The sequence below is a fragment of the Solanum lycopersicum genome, chromosome 5 (assembly GCF_036512215.1).
Source record: "Solanum lycopersicum chromosome 5, SLM_r2.1".
Taxonomy (NCBI): Eukaryota; Viridiplantae; Streptophyta; class Magnoliopsida; order Solanales; family Solanaceae; genus Solanum; species Solanum lycopersicum.
This window is the reverse complement of record NC_090804.1, coordinates 36,586,024-36,599,598: the sequence shown is the minus strand read 5'-3', so window position 1 is coordinate 36,599,598 and position 13,575 is coordinate 36,586,024. Positions and strand designations below refer to the sequence as shown.

The following is a 13,575-nucleotide window of genomic DNA, read 5'->3' as shown; positions in this document are numbered from 1 at the left end:
CCCTTTTTCTATATCGACAGTTTTTAACCATTCTTAAGCCTAAAGGTAACATTTTAGCCCCCCGAATCCATTTTTTTTATCCACAAAATATAATCTAGTGGGAAATTGGTGATGTGGGAGGGTTTTGATCTGGGAACTATGGTGGGAAAAGCTTTAATTGAGATATTGGAATCATGGTTTTGATCTTGGGTAGATAAAATTATTGTTAATCAAGATAATTAGTAATTCTTTACTTAGTCACATGCTATATTAATTGTTTGTAGATGAAGAACAAGAAAAATGAATTCTAAAAGGGAAGAATCAAGTTTCTTAAGGGTTGTGGTTGTTATTTCATAGTGTGTTATATATTTTTGTTCTTTCTTCATTATAATACGTGTATGTACATGAATATTGCATTATGGATAACACTAGTTTTAAATGAGATAGTTAAATCACTGAATTCTATGAATCATGACATTATTGTATGACTTTGAGGATATACTTGTGATTGTGATTCTGCCATGTTGAATGGATCAAGTATTTCATTTTAACACACAAACTATAGAGATTTTCACGTTCCAGTTTGACATTCTACCAGTTGTAAATTCTGGCATAAATGTTTGATTGGACTACGTATGGGTCTGCTAATCATTTTGGTTTAGTTTCCATTAAAGCCCCAATGCCTTGACATATTGTATATCTTGAGATTGTGAAATTTTTGGTTGTTTCATAAATGAGGTTAATATTTTGTATGTTTGGTGCATGCATATTGTTATTGTGTATTAAATGCTTATATATCTTCCACTATATACCATCTACTAAAACAATTGTGTGCGATTAGGAAGATGCAAATGAGAGAAATTTTGAAAATTTGGAGTTCAAGATATAAGTCTTTAAATAAACCCTTTAGCTACTTTTCATTTGGCGACACCAGTTTGCTCGCCAAACCACTTTATGACACACTGAGCATTCACTTCCCTCGCAATGTTTTACAAGGCCTCCAGTTCCTGTAGAGGTCCAAACAACAGACAAGATCGGGGTTGCCTACTAGATCAACTACTTTCCAACTAGATTTTAGATCACGAAACTATATTTTTTTGAGCAGTTTTCTCATTTTAATATGGACAATCAAAACTATTTTTCTTAATTAATAACAAAAAGTCTGCCTCCGAAGAAGCACCTTTTTTATAAGCGTGGTATGACTTTCCCCTTATAGTATTTACAGGTCGGGTGAAGATGAGACATCACATGACCCATTTGTATCTTTAAAATTTTTATTAATATGAGTTGTGAAGCAATTGTCTCTGTTAGCCTTAAGAGACTTTTATTTATATCATTCAATAATTTATCGTGACTTTAAACATTTTAGAGAATGACTGAGAATATCTTATGGGTTTGTCCATCATTGTTGACTTTAGACTTTGTATGTTTATGAGGAGGATTGTACTAGTTTTTGTCATTGTTCAATTCTCCTAGTTACATTATTTTCTTGGTTACTAGATCCAGCTAGGTCAACAGTGTGGCCAAAATATTGTTTTTCTCCATCTCTTTGTTGGATATGGCCAGATTATCAAGGATCTAGATTGATATTGCATAGGCAAGTCGTGAGAGACATTTAGGAAAGATTGAATGAGTTTTTACCGAGAATTTATTGATTCAGTCATTTTCCAATTGTCTGAAACATAGGTGTTATCCTTACGAGACATCATCCTCAAAAGAGAATAGTTCATTTGATAATCGTTGCTACCAAAGATGCTCCACTTTCATTAATCATACCAAAAATTAAGTGAGTAAAGTACAACTAATAAAATAAATATTTCCTCAACAAAAAGATTTTCAAATGACACCACTTCCCGGCAGCAACACAATTTTGAATTCTGACATCATCAAAGATACTTCATCCAATACTAAGTATCAAAAGGTCGTCAATCAATATATACCTGTCACATCTAGTTTACCCCCTAAACGTAACTGGCGTCGTTGTCTTCATTGAGGACTAATACTGGCCCCTTAGTCTCATGTCATTACATTCATAAGTTTAAAATGCGGAAAAATTTTAAACTTTCATTACATCTACTTGGAGGTTCATATAGTCCTCTACATACACATAATATAGTCGTATCGAGTATACATAGACCCTTCTTATAGGAATCTTACATAGCCTTCTAGTTTTATTGCACATGGATATATATAAGATAGAAAGATAGTCTCAAAGATTTTCTCACCTCGTACCATCTAAACGATCATCACAGTTTTGACATAGCCCTATATCAATGTAAAGAAGCCACATGAAGGTTTATATAAGTCATACACAATGAAAATGGAATGAATATAAAAGTCTTAGAAAGACAAAGGAACTTCATAGGGACGATATTGTCATTTCCCTAGGAAGTGAGGACCTACCCACTTTGATTACAGAAAATATCCAAGACTTCTTCAAGTCATCTCGAATGAGCATTCAAAAACCAAACCTAAAATGTTTGCGAAAAAGGAACAAAATGGGGTTAGTACTCAATATGTACTAAGCATGAGACCATATGCACATATAATAGCAAAACACGCAAAAAAAAAAGGACATTTAGTAAAAATATGCCATTTTACCTTTTTAAAAATCTCATGCATAATCAAGTAAGTCATACCAATTAACCAAACATTCTTACTATCTAAAAGAACTAATAGGTATCCCAACTTACTTGAACCCATAATCTACTACAACCCTATCATCTAGTAAAAACATTACAAGTATGAATAAGAGTTAATAATATCATAATAATCTGGACAACTACACATTAATCCTCATCAAATTAAAAAGTAATATGACCAAGTAAAGACCCATAACCTTGCTCAACCAAGTAGACTTTACAAGAAATACATAATAGTGTCCAACATTAACAATATAATCCAATTACATGTTCATATGGATAAGTCATCATCATATAATATCATTTATATTGTAGCATCAATATATTATAATCATATACGTCATTGTCATATACATACATAATATAAACTTCCTAAAGCTTCCATCAAAGTTAACTAGTGCAAGACATAAGTAGAGTCCCATACCCCTAACAAGGCTAAGTTAAACATCTAAAGTTACCTTAGTTAGTTTATACTTCATTACTTTATTTTAATTTAGGAAACAATTGCCTTAAACGATATAGACCACAAGAGCTAAGTGTGGAATCCGGTGTTGTAAAACCTTACACAAATGGAAGGTGGTCCACTAGCTACTATTCCTATGGGAGCAACATAGTTCAAAAACTAAGAGATAGTATATTCCTTCTTGATACCACGTGATAGTTAGGGCCTCCTCATATAGGAATCCATTGGATGAGTATTCCTCTTTGGGAAGTCAACATATCATAATAAACTATAGGTCAAATGTTCCTCCTTGGAAAGTCATTACCTCCCATTGTCAAGTTCACTTGGTGCTAAGCTAAAATCCTTTATTCAACTGTTTTTAATATTTTAATTATCAATCATAGCTTAGTTTAGGTAGTAGAGTCTACCCCTTGTATAATTATCATCATCAATAGCTCAATAAGAATTTCATGAATATAGTCCTTTAATCACAAATTATAAGTGAGCTTAACACATTAGCATTTCAAAGCATATCAAGGAACATTAATAGTCATCACCATCCTTATATAAACATACACCTTAATATACCTTACAACATAGTAAAGACATTTCAATTCAACATCATACAACCCTATCATCCTAATATAAAGTATACTCCAATATAACATCATGACATAGCCACAATTAATCACAATTTGATGTAAACATAGAGATTCCAAGGCTTACCAAGTCTTCTTCATGGTTCATTATTTAGGCCTTACCATAAAACCTCAATTCAAGAAAATTTAGATGTTCAACATCATATTTCAATAATCAACATGATAACAATACTAGAAGAGTAACTACACCATAATTCAATACCAAATCAATGCTTAAAAAAAGATTACTTAGGCCAAGTATCATAACCTAGATCACTTTTCAAGATTTGCATGAAAGGCAACAGTTCATTTTAATTTGTTTATGATTGGCGTAACAACATCATCTACTAGTGATTTAACCCATAATTAAGAAAATTGAATCAACCACAACCCAATTTACATCAAGGTCAACCTAGGGTTAAGGGTTAATGATGATATTCTTCAAGTTAGGTGAAACAATCACCAATTAACCTATTCAAGTTAAATTATATGTTAATATATCCATTATTCCCTAAAGAAAACATAAACAACACAGTTCACAACATCAATTTCGTAATTGGATGAAAATCACATGAAAACTCATCTTTTGGAATCGATTTTGAAGAAACCCTTTGAGGAAAGTATCTCAAAGGTGAATTAGATCCCATACATATTTGAAGAAGATTTGATGGTGAATTAATCCCTTTATAGCCCACCAAAACCTCACCCGAGCTTGTCTTCAATGGTGGCTTCCAAATAGAGAGAGAAAGAAGAGAGAAGATAGAAGAATTGATTTTAGAGTTCTCATTAGTTTAATGGGTTTGTGGACTTTATATAAGAGGTTAACTAAATGAATAAGACCGACTTTATACCTTAATTAACCACATAAACCCTTAACTAATTAAATTAACTTAATTTAAAACGTCCAGGAAAATGAAGACCCTCAGAGACGGGACCCCGTCGACAGGTCATCTATGAGTCGACGGACTGCCCCCTTCATCATGCACATTCGGAGGTAAGTTTAGAGACTTGTGCAGGCGAGTGATTCCTCAAATTGCCTATGTGTTAGACGAGGGTGGCTTCGATTCCCCGTCAGTCCACACATAGACCGTAGCTTGTCCCGTCAATTCACACTGGCTAGGTAGTGTTACCTCAACCTGCAGGGGTCTTCCTCAAGGGCCCTTGGTTGGTCTTTCGGGAGTTGTACCTAGAAGTTTTGACCATGAAACAACTTAAACACATATTATCTACCTTTTCAAAACTTTTCATAAATTTCCGACGCCTAAGAGCTAGTCAAATATACTAAGGCACACTAGTACCCCTTTGAACCAACATCCGGATGTCATGGACGTTCTTGGATGCTTTGGTTCATAAACTTCCTAAATGACCTATATTCATTAGAATAGGTCCTAAAACAGTGCTTAGACCCCATGTCACTTATGTTAGGCTCTAAGACTCGTCTTGGATTTTCAAAGTATAACATTATCCCTCCTTAGGAACATTTGTCCCCGAATGATACTAAAACTCTTTTGAAGGAAGAAATAGACTCAAGACTAACAGCCTAAGCAATAAAAAATATCAAATCAACATAAATCATATCATTTACACAAGGAAAATTTGAAAACTCCAATTATCACACATAAGGCTAAAAACAATTCATTATGAGGTATTTCCTTCTCACAATACACATGAGCAGAACATACATTACCTGATTAAATTATCACAAAGTTCAACTTATCAATAGTTCACATAGAATTTTACCAAGACTCACCATGTAAAAATGCACAAGATAACACAAACAAACCAAAAAGGCAAAATTTCAAGTTACAAAGGTACTACTTCAGTGTAATGAAACCCAAAATGCACATTTTTGCAAGACTTCACCAAAAATCATGAAACTTCAATTTCCAGTCATACTTATATTACTAAAAAGAATGACTAAGATTAATTATCAAAAAGATGAGGGTAACGGGACTTCATGTCGGACTCTGCCTTCCATGTTGCACCCTCAACTAGCAGATTCTTCCATAACAAATTTACTGAAACCACCTCTTTATTCCATAAATTCTTGACTTGCCTAGCATGAAATTTGAATCGGAACGTCCTTATATAAGAGGTTATACTTGACACCAATCCCCTAAATAGGAAGAATGGACTTGGGATCACCGATACATTTCTTTAATATAGAAACATGGAAAACTGGACGAACCAAAGTCAATTCGCTAGGAAGTTTAAATTAATAGGAAACCTTAACAACCCTTTGCAAGATTTCATAGGGACCCACATAACGAGGACTCAACTTCTTCTTGTTTGTCAAATCTAACCACCACTTTAATTGGTGAAATTTTCAAATATGCCTGATCACCTTCTTCAAACTCCAAATCCCTTCTCCTATGATCGCCATAAGATTTTTTCCAACGATAGGCCATTTGCAACTGGTTCCTTATGATATGAACCTTTTCCAAAGTCTTATAAACCAAATCGGGACCAAGAAGTAAAGGCTCACCCACTTCAAACCATCTAATAGTAGACCTACACCTCCTACCATACAAGTCTTCATAGGGAGCCATGGAACTGGATGAATAGAATCTATTATTATAAGCAAACTCCACCAAAGGCAAATGTTTATCCCAATTCATTTCAAAATCAATAATGCACGCCCTAAGCATATCTTCAAAGGTTTGAATAGTGCATTCCACTTGACCATCCATTTGAGGATGAAAAGCGGTACTCAATTTCACCTTAGTAACCAACCCTATTTGGAATGATATCCAAAAAGAAGGTTTGAATTGTGCGCCCTGAACCGATATGATGGATAACGGAATACCATGGCGACAGACAATCTCATCTATGAAGATCCTAGCATAATCTTCGTCCTAATAAGTAGACTTGATGGGAATAAAGAGAGTGGACTTAGCCAACCTATCAACAACCACTTATATGGAATCATATGACTTTTGGGTCTGAGGTAAACCCACTACAAAATTCATATTGATGTCTTCCAACTTCCAAGTAGTAATTTGGATCTCTTGTAGTAAGTCACCCGGCTTTTGATGTTCGGACTTTAGTTGTTGGCAATTTTGACACTTAGAGACAAACTCCACTATGTCCCTTCTCACACCTTCCCACCAATATATCTTTCTAATGTCACATTATATTTTTAACGAACCCGGATGAATTGAGTAGCGACCCATGAGCTTTTACAAGGATTTGAACCCTCAACCAATCTACCTCAAGAACTCACAATATCCCTTGGTACCTTAACACACCATCACCCCCAAGGAGAATGACTCATTTAACTTGCCAAGAACCGATTCTTTCAACTCCGTTAATGGTTCATCAAGGTGTTGATTGGTCTGTACTTTCACCGCTAAAGATGATTGGAGTTATGATGGACAATGACTCCACTATTTGAAGAATCTTCTAATCTCACCCCCAACCTAGCCAACCTGTGTTCATCCCTCACAAGGTCTTTCTTGGCTTCATCACTGTGGGATACACTACCCATAGTCATACAGCTTCGGGACGCAACCACATTAGCCTTGTCGGGTGATAGAGAACACTCATGTCATAATCTTTCAACAACTCTAACAACCTTCATTGTCGAAGATTCAACTCCTTTTAGGTAAACACATATTGGAAGCTCTTATGGTCAGTAAATTCAACAACATGTACACCGTACAAGTAATGCCTCAAAATTTGAAAAGCAAACACCACTGCCACTAAATAAAGGACATGGGTTGGATAGTATTGATCATGTACCTTAAGTTGCATAGAAGCATAGGCTATCACCTTCCCACGTTGCATAAGCACATGGGACGCATCATAATACAAAACAAACTCATTTGTACCCTCCGGGAAGGTCAACACCGGAGCGAAGTAAGCCTATCTTTCAACAGTTTGAAACTTTTCTCACATGCCTCTGACCACTAAAATTTCATACTTTTTTGGGTCAAAGTAGTCAAAGGAGATGCAATGGACGCAAAACCTTCCACGGATCTCTGATAATAACCCGCGAGATACAAGAAACTCCTAATGTCGGCTGGAGTCAATGGTCTAGGCAAACTTTTCATAGCCTTCGTTTTCTTTGGATCAACTTCAACTCCTTCACTAGAGATGATATAACCAAGAAATGTTACCGACCTTAACAAAAACTCACACTTTCTATATTTGGAAAACAATTGATGTTCTTTAGTGGTTTGCAATACCACCCTCAGATGACCCATGTGATCACCCTCATTCTTCGAATATACCAAGATATCATCAATGAAGACAATGACAAATGAATCTAGGTATTTTTTAAACACTCTATTTATTAGGTCCATAAATGCCGTCGGAGCATCAGTGAGACCGAACGACATTACAAAGAACTCATAATGACCTTATCTAGTTTTGAATACCGTCTTTGGTATATAATCACCTCTCACCTTAAGTTTGTGATACCCGACCTCAAGTAAATCTTAGAAAAGTAGCTTGCCCATTCGAGTTGATCAAACAAGTTGTCAATCAGAGGGAGAGGATACTTGTTCTTGATTGTGAAATTATTAAGTTGGCGGTAACCGATACACATTATTAAGGACCCATCCTTCTTATTTAGAAACAAAAGTGAAGCACTCCATGGAGAAATACTAGGTCTTATAAAGACCTTGTCTAGTAAATCTTTGAGTTGAGCCATCAACTCTTTCAATTTGGCTGGAGCCATCCGATAAAGAGGAATTGAAATGGGATTTATATCAGGTATAAAATCAAAGCCAAAATCAATTTCCCGTTTGAGAGGAATATCAGGAAGGTCATTGGGAAAAACCTACCAAAATCACTCACTGTGGGAACCGACTCAATGGGAGGAATTTTTGAGTCTAGATCTTGGACTCTTACAATAAAAAATAGACAATCTTTAGAGATCATTTGACATGCTTTTAAACAAGAGATAATACGACCTCTAGGAATAGAATTTCCCCCCTTCCTCTCTACAACATTTTCATTTGGAAAGTTAAACTCCACCACCCTTCTCCTACAATCAATCGAAGCAATGCAAGCGTAAAACCAATCCACACCCAATATAATATCAAAATCTAGAATATCTAGTTCTACTAGATCAGCATAAGAAACTCTATTGGGCAACATTATTGGGCAATTCTATAAACCCTTTTTGGAACAACCGACTCATCCATTGGAGTAGACACTATAAAAGGTTCATGATAAATATCGGGTAATTTATCAAAAATTTTAGCTACAAGAGGGGTAACGAATAATAAAGTTATGCCGGTACCAAGTAAGATATATACATCAGTTGAGAAGACCTACAACATACAGGTCAAAACATCGAGAGAAGTCTCTTTGTCACCCCTAGAGAAGAGAGGATAACAATGATTCTTCTTAGGATCATCACTAGAACCACTTGCTTGAACTTGACCACCCCTCTCTTGACCCTTCAAGTTTTGACAATCTCTCATCTTGTGACCACTATTTCTACAATTAATGAAATTTCCTGTTCCTGCCAAGCACTCCCCAAGATGACCCTTTCCACACTTGGCACATGTAGGCTTCTCATTTGGTGAGTTTCCACTCCTTCCCTTTTTAGCTCTCGTTTTATCTCCCTTTTCATCACGAGCCTTAGGGAACTTGTATGGAACTTCATTAGAAACCCACTTCCTAAATCTATTCTTGTCTTGTATTTCAAGCCTATTCTTTGAAGAACTTCCATCAAAAGATCTTGCTCTCTTAGCATCTCTACTCTTTCTCTTAGACCTTGCCTCCTCAACCCTTCTTGCATGAACCATAAGGCGGGAAATGTTCATGTTTCCATGTAGCATGGCAGAAAGGCACTCCTTTTGTAATTTCTCTTACACCCCTATCACAAAACGGCTAATTTGGTCTCTAGGATCAGAAACCAAAGAAGGATCGTATTTGGAAAATTTAATGAATTCCAAGGACTATTGATGTACACTCCTTCATCGTTGGCGAAGGTTGATGAAATCCACCACTTTTTCCTCCCTCATCTCCCTAGGAAAGAATCGATATAAAAAACCTTCTTAAAGATCTCCTAAGTCAACGAACCACCCCACAATGGCCAATTATCCTTCCTTTGCACATACCATGCTTATTTGTTCCACATCCTGGAGTCGATAGGTGGCCAACTCGGACTTGTGGTCAACCCCATAGCTAAAAGTATTTTTGAGACTTCATCGATTAATTCTTGGGGGTCTTCATAAACCTTAGACCCCATAGAAAATAGGAGGATTCATCCGAGTGAAATCTTGTAGATGGAAAGCCTTAGAAATGACTTGTTGTTGAGGATGGGATACAAGCTCCCACTTGGCTTGGGCCATCATTGCTTGGGCTTGGATGGTGGAGGCCTGAGCCAATTAAATGAGGTTAGACCTTATATCTCCATCCATCAAGGGTGGAGGATTGATCAGAGCTTGGTCAACATTAGCATCTTCTTCAAGTGCAGGAACTTGTTGACCAAAGGGAGGAACTCCCTCATTGGCAATTTCCTCTCTAAGTCTTCGAGCCGCATTTCATTGAGTGTTCGTTCTTTCTATAACCAAAATAATAGGATTAAATGCAAATGCACACCACAATTATACTCTATCGGCACAATATAGGATTTCCAAGAAAGCGAGTGATTCCTAGGCATCACATAGGTTCCTACTCATAAGTGTGGCGCACTTCAAATTTATTAATACAAACCTACATAGACGTGGTAGGGAGAGAGACATAACTCAATGATATTCAACCTGTCTATGATACCAAGTTTGTCACATCTAGGTTTACCACCTAGATGTAACCGGCGTCGTCATCCTCTTTCAGGACTAAGACTAGCCCTTAGACTCATGTTGTTACATTCATGGGTTGAAAATGTGAAAAAATTTAGAACTTTCATTACATCTACTTGAAGGATTACATAGAACTCTACATACACATAATATAGTCGTATCGAGTATACATAGACACTTCATATAAGAAGGTTACATACACTTCTACTTCTATTGCACATACGTATATATAATATAAAAAGATAGTCTCATAGATTGTCTCATTTTGTACCATCTAAACGATCATAACAATTTCGGCATAGACCTACATCAATGTAAAGAAGTTACACACAGGCTTATAAAAGTCGTACACAATGAAAGTGGAATCAACATGAAAGTCTTAGAAAATCAAAAGAACTTCATAAGCAAGATATTGGCATGGCCCTCGAAAACTGAGGACCTACCCACTTGGATGATAGAGAATATTCAAGCATTCTTCAAGTCGTCTCAAATGAGCCTTCACTGACCGAAACCTAAAATATTTGAAAGAAAGGAAGAAAATGGGGTTAGTACTCCACATGTACTAAGTATGAGACCATATGCACATGAATAGTAAAACACGCTAAAAAGGGACATTTTGTCAAAACATGTCATTTAACCCTTTTAAAAATCTCATGCATAATCAAGCAAGTCATACCAATTAACCAAACATGCTTACTATCTAAAAAAAGTAATAGTTATCCCAACTTACTTGAACCCATAATCTACTACAACCCTATCATCAAGGAATAACATTACAAGTATGAATAAGATTTGATCATATCATAATAAGCAAGACAACTACTCATGAATCCTCATTAAATAAAAAAGTTCATTGACCATGTAAAGCCCAAAAATCTTGCTCAACCATGTAGACTTAATAAGAAAACATAACCAATGTCCAACTTTAACAATATAATCCAATTAAATGTTTATTTGGATAAGTCGTCATCATATAATATCATTTATATTGTACCGTCAATATATTATCATCATATACTTCATTGTCATATACATACATAATATCAACTTCGTAAAGCTTTCATCAAGGTAATGTACTTCAAGATATATGTAGAGTCCCATACCCCTACCTAGGCTAAATTATACCTCTCAAGTCACTGTAGTTATTTTATACTTCATTACTTCATTTATTTCACGGAACACTTGCATTAACCGACATAGACCAAAAGAGCTATGTGTGGAATTCGGTGTTGTAAAACCTTACATCGATGGAAGGTGGTCTACCGGCCAAATTAAAACCAACATAAACTTAGCTTTCTAGGTGGAACCACTAGCTAGTTTTCCTATGGAAGAAGCATTGTTGAAGAACTAAGAGATAGTATATTCCCTCTTGATACCACTTGGTAATTGGGTCCTCCTCTCATGGGAATTCATTGGATGAGCATTCCTCTTTGGGAAGTCAACATCTCACATAGAACTATAGGAATATCTTCCTCCTTGGAAAGTCATTACCTCCCATTGTCAAGTTCACTCGGTGCTAAGGTAAGTCCCTTTACTGAAATGTCTTTAAGACTTTAATTATCAATCATATATTATTTTAGGTCATATCGTCTACCCGTAGTAAAATCATCATTATCAATAGATCAATAAGAATGGCATGAGTATAGTCCTTTCATCACAATCATATAAGTGAGCCTAACACATTGGCATTTCATAGCATATCAAGGGACATTAATAGTCATCACCATCCTTATATAACATACACCTTAATATACCTCACAAAATAGTTAAGACATTTCAATTAAACATCATATCACCTTATCTTCGTAAGATAAGGCATACTCCAATATAACATCATGACTTATGCACAATTAATTACAGTTGGAAGTAAACATAGAGATTCCAAGGCTTACCAAGTCTCCTTCATGGTTCATCATTTAGGCCTTACAATAAAACCTCAATTAAAGACAATTTATATGGTCAACATCATAATTCAATAATCAACATGATAACAATACTAGAAGAATCACTACACCATAATTCAATACTAAATCAATGCTTAAAACAAGATTACTTAGGCCAATTTCCATAATCTAGATGACTTCTAAAGATTTGCATGAAAGACTAAAATTCAATTGATTTTGTTAATGATTGGTGTAACGACATCATCCAATAGTGATTTAACCCATAATCAAGACAATCAAATCAATCACAACCCAATTTACATCTAGGTCAACCTAGTGTTAAGGGTTAAGGATCATATTCTTTAATTTAGGTCAAACCATCACCAATTACCCTAATAAAGTTAAAATACATGTGAATATATTTATTATTCCCTAAAAACATAAACAACTCAGTTCACAACATTAATTTCGTAAATGGATGAAAACCTCATGAAAACTCAACTTTTGAAATCCATTTTGAAGAAACCCTTTGAGGAAAGAGTCTCAAAGGTGAACTAGATTCCATACCTTAACATTTAACGATGATTTAATGGTGAATTCTTCCCTTTCTATCCCCCAAAACCCCCCAGCTTGTCTTCAACGGTGGCTTTCAAATAGATAGAAAAAGTAGAGAGAATATAGAGTTATTAATTTTAGAGTTCTCATTAGTTGAATGGTGTGGGGGACTAAATATGGGATTTAACTAACTTAATTACGCCTCTTTAATCACTTAATTAAACAAATATAACTTAATTTAAAACTCCCAAGAAATCAAGACACTTACAGACGGGACCCCGTCGATGGGCCGTCTATGAGTAGACAGACTGACCCCCCCCCCCCGTCTTGCACATATGTAGGTAAGTTCAACGAATTGTGCAGGCAAGGTCTTCCTCAAATTGTCTAAGATTGGGATGATGGTGGCATTGATACCCCATCATCCACACATGGATCGTAGCTTGTCTCTTTGATGCACACGACCTAGGTTGTGTTGCCTCAACCAGCAAGGGTCCTCTTCAAGGGCCCTTGGTTGGTGCATGGGGAGTCGTATCCAGACGTTTCGACCATGAAACAACTTAAACACCTATAAGCTACCTTTTCACTACATTTCATAAATTTCAGACTCCTAAAAGCTAGTTAAATACGCTAAGTCACACTAATACCCCTTTGAACAAACTTTCAAACGTCATGGACATT

The 13,575-nt window shown here is 35.7% G+C and overlaps 1 protein-coding gene across 1 annotated transcript; it reads right to left on the bottom strand.

Annotated features, from left to right (window-relative positions):
* Positions 1-8,980: 8,980 nt before the first annotated feature.
* Positions 8,981-9,478, bottom strand: LOC138348791 (uncharacterized). Its single transcript, XM_069298367.1, has one exon. It carries the CDS (start codon positions 9,476-9,478, stop codon positions 8,981-8,983), a length of 498 nt encoding a protein of 165 aa, XP_069154468.1.
* Between the last annotated feature and the right edge of the window lie 4,097 nt (positions 9,479-13,575).